At 42.8% G+C, this 21,529-nt stretch overlaps 1 protein-coding gene across 1 annotated transcript; it reads left to right on the top strand.

Moving 5' to 3' along the window:
* The first annotated feature begins 304 nt into the window (after nt 1–304).
* On the top strand, nt 305–21,370 carry ago1 (argonaute RISC component 1). The gene is made up of 19 exons (XM_041942214.1): nt 305–441; nt 4,092–4,278; nt 7,282–7,402; nt 7,808–7,989; nt 8,633–8,769; nt 9,133–9,267; nt 9,510–9,597; nt 10,483–10,630; nt 10,814–10,933; nt 11,038–11,160; nt 11,277–11,410; nt 11,714–11,898; nt 12,136–12,295; nt 12,645–12,735; nt 17,201–17,395; nt 17,602–17,736; nt 17,838–17,939; nt 18,095–18,294; nt 18,634–21,370. Exons 1-19 carry the CDS (start codon nt 417–419, stop codon nt 18,740–18,742), a joined length of 2,577 nt encoding a protein of 858 aa, XP_041798148.1. The 5' UTR covers nt 305–416; the 3' UTR covers nt 18,743–21,370.
* The last annotated feature ends 159 nt before the right edge of the window (nt 21,371–21,529 follow it).

The raw sequence follows: 21,529 nt of genomic DNA, 5'->3' as shown, positions 1-21,529 counted from the left end.
GTGAGGGGCTGGCCTTTTTTGTTCCGCTGGAGAATCCTGCTTGAACACAACAGACCGACAAGAAATCACAGCGCCGCGGACAATCGGCGAGATCACGGCGCCGGGAGGGACCACACTGCCCCGCGAAGGAAGAGTGTCTAGAAATAAGACGCTATCTCCCTCCAGCTCTGCCGTTACCAGCTCCAGGGTCAACGGGCAGACAGGCAACTGGCAGCTATCGCCGTTAGCCTCAACTCCTCTGTGGGTCTGGGGGGTTCTGGTAGGGGCAGGGGGCGGGGGTACACCGAGAAAGGAGAAGACTACACGCCGAGAGGAGGGGGCTGGAAGTCTGAGACGCTTCCAGCCTGAAGGGGCCGGCGGTTTGGCCACAGCACCCCGGACTAGCTAGCTTGTACCCGCGCGGCTAAGTGAATGGGATGGAGCCGGGACCGTCTGGCGCTGGTAGGTTTATTTTTACTTTAACGATAGTGGTTTATCATGCTATCAGTCCGGATACCCGAGTCGTGGGTTGCAGATATAGACCGCAGTTGCAGAAACGGGGCACCGTAGCCTGGCCTTAGCGTAAGGGGGATGTACAAGGAGGCTTGGTGACAACCCCGTCTGTTGCATCGCAACGTTTACAGAAGAGGGAGTGGGAGCTGGACGGGGCTCTCTTGCAGTCTGCATCCACAACACTTCGCAGAGAACATTAGTATTTATCCAGATTTATAGGTAGAGACAAGTCGTTTGGAGCGCTGACAATATCTTCAACCATGCGCGGGGGCAGGGAGGTCGTGGGAATCTCGGTGAGGAGGGACGAGGTGAAGCCCGCCTTCTAGCAGCAGCAGCAGCAGCGGCACAGCAGCTGGCTGCACCCCACACAGAGACAAGCCTCCCTTTTCACTGACAGGTTACGGTTGCTCCCACTGCTCAGGGTGTCTGAGGAGTGTTTAACACCAATACGTTACATGCGCACATGACGGGCACAGGCCTAACATCTGCAGATGAATTATTTATCATGGTGCCAAAAATAATCCTCGATTGTGATATCTGCTAATCTGCAGTTAGAGTTGACAGAATCTGTTTCAGGTTTGGAATGAGTGAGGAGCATATGCAGTGCATTGCATTTGTATGTGGGTTTTTTTTTTTGTTTTTTTTTTTGCTCTGCATGCTTCACTTCAGATTTACAGCGTGTGCTAATCAGTGCCAGTGATGATCTTTATTTGGCAGTGTTCTTGCATGACACTGAGGTGTAGAGGCAGCCAATTAGAACACAAACTGGGTGGTGTTTAACTTTATGCCCGGGTCTGAAGTCCACTTATTGCGGAAAATTTTGCACCCTGGCTTTGATAAACAACCTTGAATCTGTACGTGTGGAAGCCAGGGTTTATATATTGAATGCTGTCTTTTTTAGGGTGGTGGGGTTGTGAACTCATACACCCAGTTAACTACTTCTTAATCATCTTTGGATATATTCAGGCTGTTTGCACAAGTAGGCCTGAGATTTGAAGTTACCTTGTCAGTCTAGATACTGAACCTTGAATTCAGTTGAATATGATTTTTTTTTAGTATGGGTGAAAGGCCCCTGGGGCCCCTCATCTCAAAGTCTGCTTTTGTGTTTGAAGTGTGATTATTCAATGTGCTATTTTCCAAGATTGAGCTGATTGCCATGTTTAGCTCGTGGTCAACAGCCAATTATTCAGAGAGCCAACTAGTTTGGCCAAAACAATTGATGCGTAATTGGCTGATCCTTCTCATTCATGTGATCTCCTGACGAGGGAAGGGGTCTCCTAGTAAACATCCACTACTGTTCCTTGTTTTGAGATTTTAAAGGCTTGCATTTAGGCCATGACCAAGGCCATTAATCAACCAAAAGTGTGTACAAAATGTTTGTCCTCCTAGATATAACTTTAAAGTAGTCATTCCCATGTGACTTGGGCTTATTGCTTGTTACGTCATTGTAAAGACAGTAAGTAGTGAGCGTCTTCATGTTGTGATGCAGCACCAAAGCTCTGCTTTAAGTCTTACCGCCCAGGAAAGACTGCTATTGTCTTGGGATATGTGAGAGCGCTGGCTCCGCTTCTCACCATCTGCCTTTACTGGCACAAGGGCGAAGTGTGTGTCATTGTGTGAGTGTGCAGCGATCGCAACGCACTCTAGACGCCCGCATATTCACAAACATGCATGCTTTCTTGCACATGGAGTATGTGCGGTCAACACATGTCTGATGTCTGTGTTTATGGTGTTTGTCAGATGTGTTGTAGTGAAGTGTGATTCAAACATTGATACACACACACACAATACGCACTGTGAGCAGAGCATCTTTTTGTGTGTTTTATGGGTAATGTTACTCTTCCTGTCAGTTTGGCATCTTCTGAAGGCTTAGTGAACATATGATCGAGTGGTTTGTTTGACCTAAGGATTTCCACAGCAGCTATTTAAAGCAGGGCTTTTCCAGTTTGGGATACACGGGCGCCTTGGCCCGATGTGGGAACATGCTCAGTGCAGGACCAAAAAGGCCAAGGTCTCTTCGGCATGACCACAGAAGCACCCTGCCTCCTCCCATCTTCTCCGACAGCCTGACACACGCACACACACACACACTGGTCCCCTGATATCCATGACAATGCTGTGTTGCCGTGGTGTCTCCATGGTGAGGCTGGGAATGTAGAGGGGGCCCCCTGTGTGTGTGTGTGTGTGTGTGTGTGTGTGTGTGTGTGTGTGTGTGTGTGTGTGTGTGTGTGTGTGTGTTCGCTGTAGCAAGGGCGCTCCCTCTGTCATACACCCGTGTATTTGTGTGTGAGTGTGAGACGGAGGAGCAGGGCAGCTGGGGTCTTTGTTGTGGTGGAGGAGGGCTGGTCTCTGGGGACCAAGAGGTTAAGGCACTGGGCCCCTCTCAGGCAGGAGTCACAGCTAGCCTCACATCTAGCACCCAGGCGTGGACCCCCTCTATATTAGACATCCTGACTGGCTCAGACTTGTTTTTAAGACATGATGCTAGTGTGCACACAGATAGTCACTAATCAGTGAGATTTCAGTTGTTTTCTGTGGCCTACTGATGTGATGTAATGACTGACGTATGAAGTGCATGTTGGATGGAATAAGATCAGATGTTCGACTCATTTTGAAAGTGTAAAATGTGTTGAGGGCTGCAACTTATGATTGTTTTTATTATCAACATAATCTGTAAATTATTTTGTCAATTAATTGGTAGATCAGTTGTTCTACAAAATGTGAACTGATGAAAGAAATCGTCATCATATGATCCAAGAGCCATCTGTGACGTCCTGAAAGTAATTGTTTTGTCAGATCAGCAACATCCTCGAATTTCATAAGCTGGAACCAGCAGACATTTGCCATTTTCGTTGATTTGTTGATAAATAGCTTCAACAATCAATCGATTGCCGTAGTTGTTAGAAATCTGTGTAGCAGGCGTGTGATCAGAAAGGAAGCACAACGAAACAGAAGTTCATGTGATAAATAAATGGAGCTGAATTATGAAAAAAATCACACTTTGCTCAATAAACAAGCATTTTTTTCTTCCTCCTCCATAATTTCTCTTTCTGTTGTCCTCCCCCTTCTCTCCCTTGTCCCACCTCATTTGACCTAATCTGGTTGTTCCTCCTGCTCTTCTTTATGCCTTGTCAATATCCTCCTCCATCGTCCTTTGTCTTAACACTTATATAACATACCTTCCTCCCTTTCCCTGCCCACAAATGCACATTTTGCCGCTTAACTGTTCCATTCTCATTGTTTCCCTGTTTTCCTATCTTCCCCTTTCCCGTCTTCCTGTTACTGCCCCTCACTCTGGTTTCCACCTATCATATCCTTTTGGCCTCTGCCTACGCTTCCTTCCCGCCTTATGCCACATTTCTTGCCCTCTTCACCCTGCTGCTCACAAACGCTTCCTTTGCCTCCTCCTCACTTGACCGTTCTTTATCTCTTGTCTGCCTGCTTTGCTTATGCCCTTCCTTTGCTTTGACTTGTTCTTCTTCTGTTCTCGCTGTTGTTTTGCGCACATCCACTTTCCTCATTCCTACTCTCTTTGCTCCGAATCTCCTCCCCTCTGTTACCTGTCCCCGTCAATGGCTCCTTACCCCTTGTCTGTCCAGTGCCCATGGGGGTCTTCCCCCCACCCCTTCAGCAGGTGTTCCATGCCCCCCGCCGGCCAGGCATGGGTACAGTGGGCAAGCCCATCAAGCTGCTGGCCAACTACTTCGAGGTGGAGATCCCAAAGATGGATGTCTATCACTATGAGGTGGACATTAAGCCCGACAAGTGCCCACGAAGAGTCAACAGGTAGTAAGACATGTGAAGACTGTGGTTACACCTTCATCTGATCACAGTCAGTGTTTCTTATTGTTCTTGTCTGTGATGTCCCACACTAATCTGCAAGTACTGTCTGTACTTGTCAGTTGTAATTTGTCATAAGCGGTTAAAAATTTGTGGCAGCGTGCATTTTAAGAAGTCAACAAGCAGCTGAAAGGCCTGCAGTGTGGAACCATTTGAAATTGGATAATGAAAGCCCAACAGTCACTCGTAATCACTATGTTGTCAGTCTTTCAGGAGGCAGCAAAAAGAGCTACTTTCAACATGAACAATGCAACTGAGATTTCAATGTAGTTCTTTGTAACAACTATTTATTTATTTTAACATGCTGATTACCATGTTTTAGAGTGGGGAAAATAATAAAACAATCTTTTGTAGCTAAAGCAGAGCTCTTCAACTCTGTTATGTCTTACCTAGGTTGGTCTTGGTAGCTTAAACATGCTTTATGTTTGCACCATGCACTCTAGGAGAAAGAATATTTGAGTATGGTGCAGTATAAATAGATATTCAGTCATAAATGGCGTGCAAAAAATCCTCAACCTTATGACCTGCTTCTGATATTGTCAGCAAAGGAAACACATTTCCCAAACTAAGATTAAATTATTGCTTTGCTTTATATGGAAGGCAATGCCTCTGTGAAAATCATACCTAGTCTGACTCCTCATGAGGCCTTGAAGAGCAAAAAGCAATTTGAGAAAAGTCCCTGCGTCTGTGCAGAATTAGGCAAAAATGAAACACATTCAGGTCACATTAAGCAGTAGGAAGCCTTCTCTCCCTGCAGTAGCTGTGCCAGAGAGACCAGACCGGACAGATGGTGGAGTCAAAAGTGAATCTAACTTAACTAACCCTTTCACCTTGGCTGGTGTTTATGCATGCTTGAAGAAGCCCTTTCATTGGATACTTGAACCGCTGGCTGTATAATTCAGGTTAAATGCGAATAATTTTTAAAATCTAGATGAAGTCACTAATATGAGGGAGGAGCCTGAGAATATTATCACATAATAATGAAGCAACCTTGTGATATAACCCAGGAGCAGAATTAGGCATCTGTTCCCTGTATTAAAAAGAGGTTTAGTGCGGCAAAGGTAATTGATCAGTAGGGTTGCAGGGGTATACTGGTTGTGCTATGAAAATTGACAGTTATCATGCTATGTACAGTTGGTTATCTGTGGTATTGGATTCTACAATATATTAGTGTTATTAAAGAGCCATTAAAAATAATATTTTGTGAAATTATAATACTGTTTGTTCAACAAAAAAAACCCTTATGTTTTCAGACGAGATATTGAAAATCTCCCATTGATCAGTAGTTTTCTATTTATGGTGAAGAGAGTGAAAAGATTTCTTTTGGTTCATTCAGTATTCATACAGGTTAGCATGGATTGCTGTGTTGGTTTCTATGAACTTCATTCAATATCAACTTTTTTAATGGAGCTTTTAGTCTGTAGACAGTTTTTCGTGGCCCCCTCCAAACATTCTTTTCAGCTGTAACAAATAAGAAACAAAAAGAGCCGCCACAACTGTGATTTGTCATGTTTATTACTTTAATCCAAACAGCAAACAGCACATAAACATAAATTACAAAATTCAGGGGGGAAATGTGCTGTCTGTCTGCCTTGCCGACCTTTGTCATGTCACTTCAGAGAGCCAGTTTCTTTAAAAGAAAAAAAGACTGTCTTGTCTGTCTTTGAGGGGAGATGGCAACACGCCACACAATATATGTCTCGTCATGTTTGATCCAGGAGAATTTATCCTTCTATGAAGGCATGAATGTCAGTTTCTCTTTCACTCAGCTTCCTCTGCTTCCAATTCCTGAATAAAATTTTAGCATCACACTTGTGACTGTGACAAGACGATATGATTGGCTATCATGTTGCACAGTTGTCCTTTGTGTGGAGTCATGTGTCAGGGACAGGCTAGAAGCAGTAATACAATATATATAAGCTAACTTTTTGGCAGTTTCTTGGCAGGAGCCCAATCTGTGTCACTGTCCCAGCGTGTTGTACTAACAGTGTGCCTTTGGGTCATTGTCAATAATCATTTAGAAATATGGGTGTAAAATGGTGAGAATCTGTTTTTCAATCCATAAAACCATGATATATATTCTGTTTTTCTGGACAAAAATGCCTATAATTGCAAAAATTGCTATACAATGATTAGGTAGCCATTATTATTGACAATTTTAATTGGACTTGTGCAGCTTTAATGAATTATAATTTTGCATGTTTCCACAACACCAATGAATTACTGTTCCCTTAAACTAAAAGGAATAACATGATTTTTGTCTATTAAAACAGCCCTGACCCAATACTAGTGTCCTCACACAGCATTCTGTTTCTGATTAAACAAACAATCTTTTGTTAAAATCCTGGAAGACCTCAGCAGAAAGATGAAGGTTATCCATGGAACACTCCACTCCAGTACTTGAGCTTTTTTGTTGTCTTCCTAATTACCAAGGATGTGAACAGAAACAGAAGCAAATGAGCACAATCTAATTGTAATTACACAGAGCTGTTTACTCAGAAAACTTGAAATTCTAAAGGAGAATCCTTGAAAATTGCGTGTGTACGTCGCACCGCCTCTAACGTCCAGAGAGGGTCTTTGAGCATCAGTCTCTTTTGCTTTTAGGGTTTCAGACAAAGGTTCCAAGAAGGCATGCAAAGGCCAAGCCCTTTGACCTTTTCTTTTCAGAACAAATCCTCATCCCCCACACATATATGAAGGCCAAGGCATTGAAAGGTGCCCCCCCAAAACACCCCCTCACTCTTTTTGTCCTTGCCTCTCACACTGTGACCATGAAATATTGCACCCACCAGCTGTATCCTGCTTGATCAATATTCTATCATCTTGAGACCTGCTTCCCCCTCCTGATCACAGTGGAGCATCCTGATGAGGCGATGCGTTTAATTGGCAGAACAGAGTCTCTTTCCGTTTCTGGTGCATGTTAATCCCATATTGTGTCACTACCTACAGGGAGGTGGTGGAATACATGGTGCAACACTTCAAGCCCCAGCTCTTCGGTGACAGGAAGCCAGTGTACGACGGCAAGAAGAACATCTACACGGTGCTAGCACTTCCGATTGGGAGTGAGAAGGTAGATGTTTGCAGTGGTTTTTAAACATTTTCTTTAAGGATTCAGACCCATTTGCTTCCATACTGTCATGTATGGGGCCCATACAGCAATGCAAACAAAAACATTAGGAAAGCCAAACTGTGCAAACTCCCAGGCTGTTGTAATGTCATCTACAAGTAATCAGGCTATAAACGAGCATCTTGCGAGTTACGTTTAGTCGAGAAGGTGCTGCTATCTGTAATGTGAAATACCTTCTTAATAATGAATCCTGTACGGAGGGTTTCTCGTATGCTGTACAACCTGATAATTAGCTTTTCTTGCTAATGGTCCATCTTCATTCAACTTCTGGTTATTGCTCTCCTTCTGCTGCAGCCTTGTTCTTTACCTCTCCTCTCCATTTCTGTCCTTTCTGCTCTCTTTCTCCAGGTGGATTTTGAGGTAACTATCCCAGGTGAGGGTAAGGACCGAATCTTTAAGGTGTCCATCCGTTGGCTGGCCAAAGTGTCATGGCGCCTGCTGCAGGAGACTCTGGTCAGCGGCCGGCTGCAGGTCCCCCTCGACTCGGTTCAAGCCCTGGACGTGGCCATGCGCCACCTGGCCTCTATGAGGTACACCATAGGAAACTTTTCTCTGTTAGCCAGTAGAGACCAAAAGACATATACATACACATACTGAAGCACACTCATTCCTTTTGAATTGTCTGTTTGGTTAAATAATCAGAGTTATATGTGTTTACATCTTAAAAGCAGATTTAAAGTCAGGTTCATTCTTACTGACATTATAACTGCAGCCTAGCAAGGTTAAATAGGTTGTTCTGTTCACTTACACCAGGCCATCCATAGCTCCAGGGGTCAGAGTCACTAAACAAAAGATGCTTGTTAGCTGAGACCTGTGTGAAAGTGTCTACTGAACAATGCTGAGCAGGGGAATAATGATAACTGGCTTGAGGACTTGACCTGAAAATGGTCCAAAAGGAAGTCTTTAAGCCAGAGATGTTTGCGGAAAAGCAGTCAGTTCAGTGATAATGTTTTCCCCATTTTGTGTCTGTTCTAGATAAAAAGCTCAGCACTGTTCCTCATAACTCCCATTTAGGTGTTTTTCCACTCAGGTCCATGCAACAGAGTCACTCTGAAACCTCGTACATGAGACGACAACTTTACTGGACATGAAGTCATGCTGAGTTCATGCTTTGTGTTCAGTGAAGTCATTTTGCACATTCATCATTTTCGTCTTCCCACCTCCTGTGATTAGGTACACTCCAGTGGGCCGTTCATTTTTCTCCCCACCTGAAGGATACTACCACCCGCTGGGTGGGGGGAGGGAAGTCTGGTTTGGCTTCCACCAGTCTGTGCGCCCCGCCATGTGGAAGATGATGCTTAACATTGACGGTGAGTCACTGAAGACATGCCCACCAGAGAGTGTGTAGTCAGTCAGTGAGCTCAGTGTTTTTTACCGACATTGCATGACTTGGCAAAAACAATGAGACAGAAAAGGTGAAAAGTAAAATTTGCTCAAAGAGGATTTGAACCACCGTCTATGTGATTTATAATCATGATATCATAAATGTAGGCTGCTGCTGTCCTTTCTGTTGGCTGCTTTAATTTGACCTTTTATTCTAACATTAATTTAGCTCTGATAAATGCTTTAAATGGTGTCAGGCTCGTAAAAGTTGTTGGCCTTCCATGTGCCTTTTGTTACGTTGCCCCTCTCTGTCTCTCATGGACTCACTGCTGCTCTCTGTCTCCCTCTAGTGTCCGCCACGGCCTTCTACAAAGCCCAGCCTGTAATTGAGTTCATGTGTGAGGTTTTGGACATTCGCAATATTGATGAGCAGCCCAAGACTCTTACTGACTCGCAAAGGGTCCGCTTCACCAAGGAGATTAAAGGTGGGCTACTGGCCAGTGGGAAAGTGCTCTCCAAACACGCCACAACACACCTGTCTAAAGATTCTTTGCTCACGTACACCAGGCAGATGCATTTCAAAAGTCTTCCTGGACCTTATACATAAGTTACTGCCATTTGTTATCAGAGACATTTCCGTTTTAACTTTTACTGTGTTTTGTTATTTATTAATGACTTTGCTTTTAATGACCATGTCTGTCTTGCTGTGTCTGTTTGTGTTAACCAGGCCTGAAGGTGGAGGTGACCCACTGTGGCCAAATGAAGAGGAAGTATCGTGTATGCAATGTCACCCGACGACCTGCCAGCCACCAGACGTAAGTATGCAGACAGCAGTAAATTCCATAATATTATGATCATTTGGCAGCTGCTTTTGTCAGCGACTTACAATGAGCAGACAAACACATTAATGATTGCTTTTGACGAGATCAAATACACTCAGTTTTTATCTTTGTTCATACCTGTTACAAGTATTCGGATCCCCAAATTGGCTGTATGGAACTGAATGATTTACGCTTTCCACTGAGTGTGTGTCGTTGTCATTTGGTTTCAACCAAATAGTGCCAGATAACAAGAAGCCACTGAAACTAATTTCAGGAACTAAACTGCGAACTTGAAATCCCTCTTTGCACTGTTTGCATTTCCACTGTCTGAAGAACCATGAAGATAAGACCAATTACAACAGTCTGGATTAAAAAAACTATTGTGGCATTTTAAATGCATTTAGCACACACAAGGACACCCAGGAGAAAGATCCAGACACTGTTAGGCTTCAAATAAATAATTTTTTTCTCTTTCAGAGACAGGTGCTGTACTCTCTGGTAATGTTATGATCTCTAAGGCTGTACAGACGCACACAGGCCAGAGGAAAATCTTACAGATCGAAACATTACCTGTCTCTGAAAGACAGATGAATTATTTATTTGGAGTGTCCAGACCTTTGTCCTTTGTGCCTACAGTTGTCTTTTTGTTTCGCACCTGAATATTTTTACCAGGATGTGCGCACACTTGGTCCCTCTTTTTGACGAAAAAACAACACGGAATCACTGTTGCATGATTCTGATCATTGGATGAATAAATAAAAGGGAGACATGCAGAGAGAAAAGGGTAGTGAGAACTCAGAAGAAAACAGAATGCCTCTTTCTACAGTTCACCAGATCATGTAATAGTTCACGTTTGTTGTCTTTTTTCTTTTAAATCAGGTTTCCCCTCCAGCTCGAAAGTGGGCAGACAGTAGAATGTACAGTGGCCCAGTACTTCAAGCAGAAGTACAACCTGCAGCTAAAATACCCCCACCTACCCTGTCTACAGGTGGGGCAGGAGCAGAAGCACACCTACCTGCCTCTGGAGGTGAGGAAGGGTTCAAGGATAATTTAAATGCGGTACTATAACTCAGTTTGCCGTTTAAAGATAAATTAGTGTTCATATGTCACAGCACCATGAACACTGACTATTTTTTGATAAATGTTCAGGATTTGTGAATGTGAATAACCGATGTTTACGACCTAATGACTCTGGGTTTGCTCATTCCAGGTGTGTAACATTGTAGCAGGGCAACGATGCATCAAGAAACTGACTGATAATCAGACCTCCACTATGATCAAAGCCACAGCTCGCTCCGCACCCGACAGACAAGAGGAGATCAGCCGGCTGGTGAGTTGTGCAGACAACTGGTGGGTGGAGGCCATGCAACTGATGGAGCAACAGTGTACAGGAATTGTCTTTTCTAAAGGAGGAAATTTCTTTACTCTCCACAGATGAAGAACGCTAACTTCAACCTGGACCCGTACATTCAGGAGTTTGGGATCAAGGTGAAAGATGACATGGCTGAGGTGACGGGCAGGGTGCTTCCAGCCCCTATCCTGCAGTATGGAGGACGGGTAACACATTTTTTTTTAATGAGTAGGGACACTCCCAACATGCTCAGTAGTGTACACATTTTTGCTGTACTTCTGACCTGATTTGGTTCAATCTTCTCTGGTCCTCTCTTCCACAGAACCGCGCCATAGCTACTCCGAACCAGGGAGTGTGGGACATGAGAGGGAAGCAGTTCTATAACGGCATTGAGATCAAAGTGTGGGCGATTGCCTGCTTTGCCCCCCAGAAACAGTGCAGAGAAGAGGTTCTCAAGTAAGTACTAATGAGTAGTTTTTGCAGGGAATTAAATCATTTTCCCATAACACTCTTTGGCTGCTGCACATTTTATATTGGTAAGTCATTAGATCCACTTTTAATGTAGCTGCTGGCAAGAGAAAAATGTACAACCACAACGCCATATTTAGCCTACATTTGCTGTCTCAAAACCAGTGATTACATTCTTTACGATAGAATCAATAATATTTCTTAATGACAGGGCAGGGATACAGTGCAAGACAGCAATGAAGTATGAGAAATCTGCTGAATCTTGTCTCAGCTACTCTGGTTTTCTCGCAGGAATTTCACAGACCAACTGCGCAAAATCTCTAAGGATGCTGGGATGCCCATCCAGGGCCAGCCATGTTTCTGTAAATACGCCCAGGGAGCGGACAGCGTGGAGCCCATGTTCAGACACCTGAAGAACACCTACTCTGGACTGCAGCTCATCATCGTCATCCTGCCAGGAAAGACTCCTGTCTATGGTAGGCCATATTGAAGTCATGATGGAAGTCTGTTATTGTTTTTGCACAGACAAATAAATAGGAAAAAAAAGTATCTTCAATAGTCTTCAAACCACAAAACCAAAAAAAGACATATTCTGCTGTTAAAGCATCATCGTCCAGAAGCATCAAAATAGGTGAAAAGCTTCTCAAAATACCACCTCAGTTCTTCAGCATCATGGTGTTCTTCAAGTCCTATTTCCAAACTGTCTCCTGTAGCGGAGGTAAAGCGTGTGGGAGACACCCTCTTGGGCATGGCCACGCAGTGTGTCCAGGTGAAGAACGTGGTGAAGACGTCACCTCAGACCCTCTCTAACCTCTGCCTCAAGATCAATGTGAAGCTGGGAGGCATCAACAACATTCTGGTGCCTCACCAACGGTGAGCTTTTGTTTGGGCTGCTTTTGAATTAGTTGTACACAATTTTGGAGGACAACAGTAAGAGTTTTAATAATAACACTGTCACATATAAACGGGTTTGATCCTTGTGCAACCCATTCATGCCAGACAGTGCTGTCCATAAAAGACTTGGTACTGCAACTTTTCCATATATGTCCCTGTTAAACCATGGAATTATACCCTCCATATTGTATTAATGAATCGGCTGAGTCCTGCAGGATTACATACTGTATATTGACCCACCTCAGCCTGTAATGATACAGCTCCTAAAACTTGCTCTTCCTTTATGAGCAAGTGTAATTTGCATCTCCTCCTCCATTCGCTCTCTTAGGTCAGCAGTGTTTCAGCAGCCGGTTATCTTCCTGGGAGCAGATGTCACGCACCCCCCTGCTGGAGATGGCAAGAAGCCCTCCATTACTGCTGTAAGTCTCAAAAATAACGCCTTCATTAGACAACACTTGTTGACCTTGACCACAGTCTCAGGAAAAGGAAGGGAATGTACAACTGCTATGAGTCACACAAAGTGCTTTTGGCTCTGGTGAATTGTGAAGGGCATTTCTCATTGTTACTTGCTATTTAGAGACCAAATGGTTATTAATCAAAAACAGGGACTGACGATATGGCCTCAAACTTAGGTTTAAAAAGTATTGTTTATATCAGTATTAAAAATATATAATGGAAACACAATTCTACCTCTTTTCACTCTATTAGCAAAGTAAGGGAACATATCTTAAGAAAGATTTTAAAAAAGATGTGTTTATTAGCTCTAAATAGGAATGGTAATGGCCTATATCCACATGAAAGGAGCAGCATCCCTATAATGTAGGTTAATTAGTGAATGTATTGTGATTCATTCTCAGAGTTAGACAAGGGGTAGGAATAGGCAACTCAACAGCATTTATTTGGCAGAAAAAACAAAGTATATTATATGAATACAACAGTCAGTGTACTATGGGGCATGTCTATCAAGTATATTTGCATATAGTAGCAACAGACACACACCCTGATGCAGCATGCAGCAGAGGGGGCTTTCTTGTAACAGCAAAAACCAGCTGAGCTTGCGTGGCAGTATTGAGGCACAAAAGCAACTTGAAAAGACTTCCCCACATCCAACTTGCTACTAAACATGCTAACATGAAATTCAACAAGCTGACCAGCAAAATAGGAATATAGCAGAAAGCGGATGTAACTCCAGTTCTATGAGTATGTACATAACCGTCTAGCTGCTTGTCATATTCATTGTTTAAAGATCACAGGCTGTAGAAAAACAACAGGGTTGACAGTACCTGGAGGTTTCTGAAGGGATGCTTCTGAAGGCTGGGTTTGGTTTTCTGGTTGCCACAAAATTAAGAATTGGTCTAAGACAGGGGTGGGCAAACTTTTTCACTTGTGGGCCACAAAGGGTTCTAAAATTTGACTGGGGGGCCGGACCAGGAGCAGATGGATGGAGGGTTTTGGTAATCCACCTCATAAGAGAAAATAAATGAACAAAAGCATTACAACTAAATATCTGTCTTTGAAGTCCCACAGAACTGAGCGATTTATTGAAATGACTCTTAAAACACTGAAAATTAAATGAATAAAATATTTTTCATTATTTTAAAGCACTGAAAGTTCATCAGTCTCCTCCTGACTGTCTTTATTTAACAAACTGTCCTCTCCTTCTATTCAATCATCCCTAAAGCCAAAACTCAACAACGAGCAGCGCGAGGACGAACAGGGACAACACGCCAGTATGTGGAGCGCGTTATATTTGATCACGTTATATTTGCGCACTTGGTTTTGTGCACGTACACCTGAGCGCCACATATGTGCATCCCTTAACAGACAGACATGTAACATGTCAGGCTGATTGAAGAAATTATTTTCAGATGCATTTTTTACATAACACAACAGAGAATCGTCCTTTTAATTTCAGGGGGAACAGTGTTGTTGGTCTCCCTTTTTATCCGGCGCATCAAAGCCTGGAGTCAGTTTTCTTGCTGTATCATCGTCTTTAAACACCGCCACAGTCTCTTGGCATGTCGGGCAGACAGCAGCTGATCTGTGTTCAGTAAAAATTTTTAGTTGTCCACTCCTTATTAAGAACTGGACATTCTCTGTCCACTTTTCTTTTCTTAGTTGCGCTCATCTTTGCAGAAGGGCTGAGGGTCGAAGAGTAAAGCGCAAACGTGGAGTAATACGCCACACCTCAACACAGCTCAATGTATCTAGAGTGCGCCATCTATTGGGGAAAAGGCAGAATTGCAGGGAAAATAAAACATTAACAAGGTTTATTGATATAATTTCTTCCAAGTTCGGCGGGCCGGATTAAAACTTGTAACGGGCCGCATATGGCCCCCGGGCCGTAGTTTGCCCATGCCTGGTCTAAGAGAAACATTTTCAGACATACTTCTTGTTATGTTTTAGTATAACTGTAAATCTACCACCAAGAAACAGATCAAAAGAAGAGAAATCAGCTTTTAAGACCCTAAATTCTTGTTATTTCTTATTACATTGCTCAAAAGAGAAGTATTTTTCTTTGACTTCAACACAGTCAGGGTTTGCTTAAAATCATCATCTATAGTAGTGATCATTGGTAGAGGAACAGCAACTAAAGGCAATTGGCTTAGTAAATATAGCAGATGTACCATGTCAAGACAGAACAATGCAGTTATACAGTTCACAGAACTGATCAGCATGAATGTAAGGCAGGTTCTGTTCACTGCTGTTGTTTGTGTTGGCTACAGCAGCACCAAATACAGCAGCTCTGTGTCAGCTCCGATGCACAGATGGCTAAAAGTGGATCAAACCTACATCTGGGGACTGGTCGCCTTAAAAAATAACAGATGGTGGCCTACACAGGCATTTCAACCTAGGTTTCTCTTTTTCAGTCCCTTTGAAAGCCATAAAAACTTTTTGTTAGCTTGTTATATGAAAGCAGTTCAATTGTCACAGTGATAGTGTGGCTTCTCCGGTGGTTGTCCAGATGCTAAGTTGGCAGGAGAGCTCCTTTTTATAGGCAGATCAAAAACAACAGGGGCATGTAAATATTGTGAATGACCTCAAGATGTCATAGAAAAGCAAACGCCACATGGTCACGGTTTCTTGGCGACAGCATCACTGGGTCACTGCGTACAGCAAGGCTGGTAAGAGAAGAATCCACCCTCCACAAATAGTATGTTTAAGGCAGAAGCACTTTAACATCTTTAATCTTTAACACAGGCAAAACGTGAATCAAAACACCTTAGACCACATGTCATTACATTGGGTTCATGCAATAAACAGACTGTGTTTTACAGTGTGTTTCTGAGCTCAGGCGGTAACATCCTTTATACAATCATGTGTTCACAAAGTGGTGAACCTCGCTCCATCCTTACTTGTGAATGGCTGAGCCTTTCCAGGATGCTCCTTTTTATACCCAATCATGATGCTATCACCTGTTACCAATCAACCTGTTTACCTGTGGAATGTTCCAAACAGGTGTTTTTGGAGCATTCCACAACTTTCCCAGTCTTTGGTTGCTCCTGTCCCAACTTGTTTGAAACATGTTGCTGGCGTTAAATTCAGAAAAAGAAGATGTTTACCAAAATCACCGGAGTTGATCAGGTCAGACATTAAGTATATTCCCTTTGTCTAGTTTATAATTGAGTATATGACAAAAAGGATCAGTAAATTATGACATGCTGTATTATTTATGTTTAATTATTTATGTTGGACTATTAATTCTGTTGGATAGATGAGATGTATTTATCACTTTGGGCTCTGGTAACTTGGGGTAGGCATTTATAATTCATTCTGGCATTTCCATTAAAACCATCATTAGTTGCAACGATTGTTTACGGCTTTAGTAAGTATTGCGTACTGTCAGACCAATCATAACACTTATCAAGCAATTTAATCTAAAGAACTTTGGCGATGTCTTGGGTGATCAGAACATTTCACCTACACGAAGTCAGTTGTATGAGAAACGTCTGCAGTCAGTCTGACTTTTTGACTCGGATACACACTAAATGAGGCTGAACAAAGAAAAGAGTAGTAAGAGAGGAGTTAGTGAGGTATGAAGGGAAACAAATGGCTCATCACTGACTCACGCTCAAACAGGAAATGACGTCAACTCTCGTCCGCCCTTGACCTCAGCTCGGCTGTGGTTGGCTGCGGTGTTGCCTGGCAATTATGACAAACGCTTGAGTCACATACACACACACAGAGGGTGGGAGAGGAGAGTGGGTCTGTCTTGATCTTCCTGAATGAGGAGAAAACTGGTGAAAAATTGTGATTGTATTGAAGGGTAAAGATTTGAGGCAAGAGAAAATAAAAGGTGGATGTTGAGCCTCCCACAATTCCCAGTAGCAGCCTGTAGGGGATGCTAGAGGCATCTTCTAGAGGCTGCCCGTGTGGATAGTGTGTACAAATATGCACATTGGGACAAACCACTGATAACAGTGGTGGGCAAAGAAGCTGTTGCACTATGAATGCTGTTATTGCACAATAGATAAGTATTTTGCATTTTTATATTTTTTTCTCTCCAGCATGTTTTGTTGTTTCTTATGCCTCTTTTCATGTTCTTCAGTCTGTGCAAACTGATTGTTCATTTGCTGCATTTAGAATAATCATACAGAACAGAACTTTTTGAAGGATCGCTCAGTTTGTCTGATTAGACAACGCTACATCTAGTGCATAGATTTTCAAGCAAGTGAAAAGTCCTTTTGAAGCCCTACTAACAACCACTGTGACACTAAGTAGATTGAGATGTAGTCTATTAACATGATTTTCTTTGTTTCTCCATCACACATGCAATATGCAAAGTATCATACCCAGTGACACACTTTTGTCTGCATATGTGTTGCCAGTGGGAATCAAATCACCTGTTCAACTCTGTCACTCTCTTCCTCCCCTGCCTTCCAGGTGGTAGGCAGTATGGATGCTCATCCCAGCAGATACTGTGCCACAGTGCGAGTCCAGAGGCCCAGACAGGAGATCATTGAAGATTTGTCTTACATGGTGCGCGAACTGCTGATTCAGTTCTACAAATCGACCCGGTTCAAGCCCACCAGGATAATTTTCTACAGAGATGGTGTTCCTGAGGGACAGTTGCCGCAGGTAAGATGGCGTCATAGTGGTTGAAAATGATGGGAGTTCTTTGATGGTAGATATACTAGACTCCACTGGATTGTTCAAAATAATGTAAAAATGAATTATTTCTCATTACTTTATTTGCATAATGATGTGATGTTGGCATTTTAGCATTTTTCTGTAAAACAAAAACTGTCAGCTTGTGTGCTAATATAGACTGTTCTTGTGTGTAGATTCTCCACTACGAGCTCCTGGCCATCAGAGATGCATGCATCAAGTTGGAGAAAGACTATCAGCCAGGCATCACCTATATTGTGGTGCAGAAACGCCACCACACACGCCTGTTCTGTGCTGACAAGTCTGAAAGGGTGAGCTTTCTATTTTCTGACACGTTTTTTTAAAGTTCTCTTTTCATTCTTACTTGTTTTCATATGTTTGATGATTATCATCTTGTGTTTTCTTTCCACAGATTGGGAAGAGTGGGAATATTCCTGCAGGGACTACAGTGGACACCAGCATCACTCATCCCTTTGAGTTTGACTTCTACCTGTGCAGCCATGCAGGCATACAGGTGATAATAACAGCAACACAATTTGTTTATAATTCAGTTATTGATTGAATACCTTTGAGCCCAAAACCCTGCATATCGCATCTGGTTGTTTTACATTGTCTTTTTTTTTGCGCACATGTTTCATCTTGTTGTTTTCGCCTTCTCTGTGTCTCCAGGGTACCAGCCGACCGTCTCATTACTACGTCTTGTGGGACGACAATCGTTTCACGGCTGATGAGTTGCAGATTCTAACTTACCAGTTGTGCCACACTTATGTGCGTTGTACCCGCTCAGTCTCCATCCCTGCGCCAGCCTATTATGCTCGTCTTGTGGCCTTCCGTGCCCGCTACCATCTGGTGGACAAAGAACATGACAGGTTAGTGTAGTTATGAAAGATTTAATACAGGGTTACTCAAACTTTGATAGTTCATGACTCTTAGGACTGCCAGCACAGCAATTGGAAAATGTTCTTTTCTAACGTAAATTTATGTGTGGCCTAGGCCTTCTTCTTAATTCTGTTTTTAGAAGGTGTGAAATATTTAAAACACATTTATTTTCCTTTTTATAAATATATCGGACATAAAGTACATCAGTCTTTATTCATGACTTTATGACTTTATGACTCTTTATTTATTTGTGACTTTATTGTAATGATAACACACGATGTGTCACTGATCATTGTTCTGCAACTCCTCTCCCTTTCGTCTCGCTGCAGTGGAGAGGGCAGCCATGTGTCTGGTCAGAGTAACGGTCGGGACCCCCAGGCACTGGCTAAAGCTGTTCAGATTCACCATGACACCCTGAGGACCATGTACTTCGCCTGAGCTACACCAACCATCACCACCATCGATCCCTCCCACCTCATTTCTACCTGAGTGGGCACACGGCCCACCACTACCACCTCATCCCCATCCCTTATTCCCAATGACTGCCCACCACACATACGCCACAGACCTGCCAGTCATTCACCCAAATCCAAGAAACATAAGGCCCTTCACCTGTAAAATACAGGCAGACTCTACAGCCTCATGCACTCAAAAGGTTATGAATATTATTATTATTATTGTCATGTTATTGTTTTTACTTTACCAGGACTATTGCTCTTTTTATGTTGAATTTTTAAAACTTGGGTATTATTATGTTATTGTATTGTACGCTACCTTCACACTCCTGTGTATGTAAGTATGCAATACGGATGGGAAGAAAATAGGCGATAAAAAGAAAAAAAAATCACAAAAAACTTTTTTAACTGCCACCACGATGCTGCCTCTTTACCCATCCGAATGCCGGATGCCAGTGTTCAAAGCCCCTTAGTATGGGGACCCTCCAGAGGGGTGGTACTGGGCACGCACACTTACATGTATCATTTTAACGTTGTCATGAACGACATTCATGTTTTTAATGTTTTTGAATGATGTTATTTTTCTAAACAGCATTGAGGAGTCTGAGGTATGGTACATTAGCACTTAGTGATAGCATGTAGGTGCCACCAGTCCTGCACATAAGAGTTTGTTAGTACTTATGAGGCTAGCCCTCTGGTCTTTATATTAGCAGACAGAAGAGCAGGTGTAGCATATCGTAGATACAGGAGAGAAGCCCTGCCGCACTCTCTGTGCTGGTTGGCCAGTCCCTTAGAGATTTAGCCTATAGAGGCAAGCTTAGCATAACAATAGAGGGACCATTTGCATAGAGTGTATCAAATATACTTGCACCCCATGCACCTAAACCAGCATTATTAACCAGCCAAAAGTGATGCCAACCAATGGAAAAGGGGCACTTAAACAGGAAGATAATCTTTTATTTCTGTATTGCTCTTTTAGGATATATGAGGCACTTTTTTATTTTATTTACTTATTGATTTATTTTACTTCAGAATGGTGAGACTTGTCTGTCCTGAGGCTTGACACAGACCACTTTGAAGTTTTCACATCCGCACTCACATAGCTTTCAGAACAAGAAGTAACTAAGGCAATAGGCAAGGTCAACACTCCTCTGTAGATTTGAATGCAGGCAAATATAAAGTCTGTGATCACTCAAGTGCTGCAAAGCTGAACTCTCATTCAGCAATTGACCTTGCTCCAATCGTTCTGCACATTCCAACATGTATCAGTGGAGTTGACGCCACACAGTGCACTCTAACTTCCACCCACGCACTTCTTTGCGTACCTATACACACCTAACCCCATTTTTACACAAAGCTCTTCCCTCTGCAGGCATTTACAACTCAGCCTGGATAGCAGAAGCACACACATCTCTGCCCTCTCAGTCTCTTTCTTAGCATGCAGAGACCAACTTTTTCAAATGCACTTGTCCCCTTATTTCCCTCAAAGCCGAACTGTCACACATTACCCTTTCCATCATCACCTTCTACCCTTGCTGTCTCACTTTTAATGTCACATACCTGCAGCATCCCCTGCCCCAGTCCCCTAGCTTGTGTTAGCCAATCCCCATTGGTGCTCTGTGTGCATGGGCGGCACAGATAGGGGATTGCTACATTGGACAGGGTGGGCCACTATTACTTCTACTAAACATGCCCTGCCTTTACATCTAGTCACTTTCTGGATTTATGAAAAAAATGCATGTAATTATTTTTTATGACTGGATATTCTGAGCCACCTTATTTTGGTTTCCTTAGCGGTAGGAGCCTTGCGCTCACCACTGCCTGTCAGTCGTTTTGCCTCGATTGTGTAATGGTTATAAAGACTGCTTTTTCCTTTGTCATTATTATTATGAATATTGTGACTAGTGTCAGAGTGTATCCTCAAGAGGGCACTGTAGAGACTGTCTCAAAATTCCACCTCAGTTGCCCTTTAAGCGCCTCAAATCTTGTCTGATGGTCAGAGCCCCTTTGAACTGAAAGGGATCAAAAGATAAGAGATCAGATGAGCTTGATTTTTAAATCATGTTTATTAACTTGCATAATCAGTATGCCTTTGTACACCGTTTTACTGATCCTTCATTGTGTCCAAGGTGATTTGTATATATAAATATATAATATTAACCTGTTAGGTATTTTGGCTCACCAGTTGCCGGGCCTTTCACAGTTGGGGTCAGTGTTCTATCCCTCATTCTGTGCATCAAAAAAAAAAAAAAAAGAACAAAAACAAACAAACAAAAAAAAAATCAGTCTGGGGGCATTTTGGGGCACCACTGAAACCAGATGCAGTTCTTCACTCACTGAAGCCACAAAGCACCTTGCAAAGGGGGGAGACGAAATGGCAGTCACCCTGGAAATGCATCATGTGGACACCGGAGAGTTCACTCCTCTCCACACAGCCTCACTGTCTGACTAAGCAATATTGAAGCCACTGATCAAGAACAGTCCTTGTCATAGCACTTCCCAATAGATTTGAATGAAAGGACATGGAAGCATATTATTTTGGCTCTGTATGTGATAGTATGGGAACTCTGTTGGGGCGGGTTATTTTTTAAAGAAAATAAAATTGTTTTTTATTATGCCTGTTGTTTATTCTTTGTGTGTGTGTAATACTGCACTGCCTACTTGGAATGGATTTTAGTTTAATCTACACTTAGATACTATACTGATCAGCTCAGAGCAGAAGATAAAATGAAGCTTTTTCTTTTGCACATTTTTACATTGCAACATGTAC

The sequence above is a fragment of the Chelmon rostratus genome, chromosome 8 (assembly GCF_017976325.1).
Source record: "Chelmon rostratus isolate fCheRos1 chromosome 8, fCheRos1.pri, whole genome shotgun sequence".
Classification (NCBI taxonomy): domain Eukaryota; kingdom Metazoa; phylum Chordata; class Actinopteri; order Chaetodontiformes; family Chaetodontidae; genus Chelmon; species Chelmon rostratus.
This window is presented reverse-complemented; position numbering and strand designations above follow the sequence as displayed.

Excerpts from the sequence above, each read along its gene's own strand:
- ago1 (XM_041942214.1), top strand. The coding sequence starts at position 417 with ATGGAGCCGGGACCGTCTGGCGCTG. Across the intron at positions 17,737-17,837 it reads GTGCTGACAAGTCTGAAAGG|ATTGGGAAGAGTGGGAATAT; the intron begins GTGAGCTTTCTA and ends TTCTTTCCACAG. Across the intron at positions 17,940-18,094 it reads GCAGCCATGCAGGCATACAG|GGTACCAGCCGACCGTCTCA; the intron begins GTGATAATAACA and ends CTGTGTCTCCAG.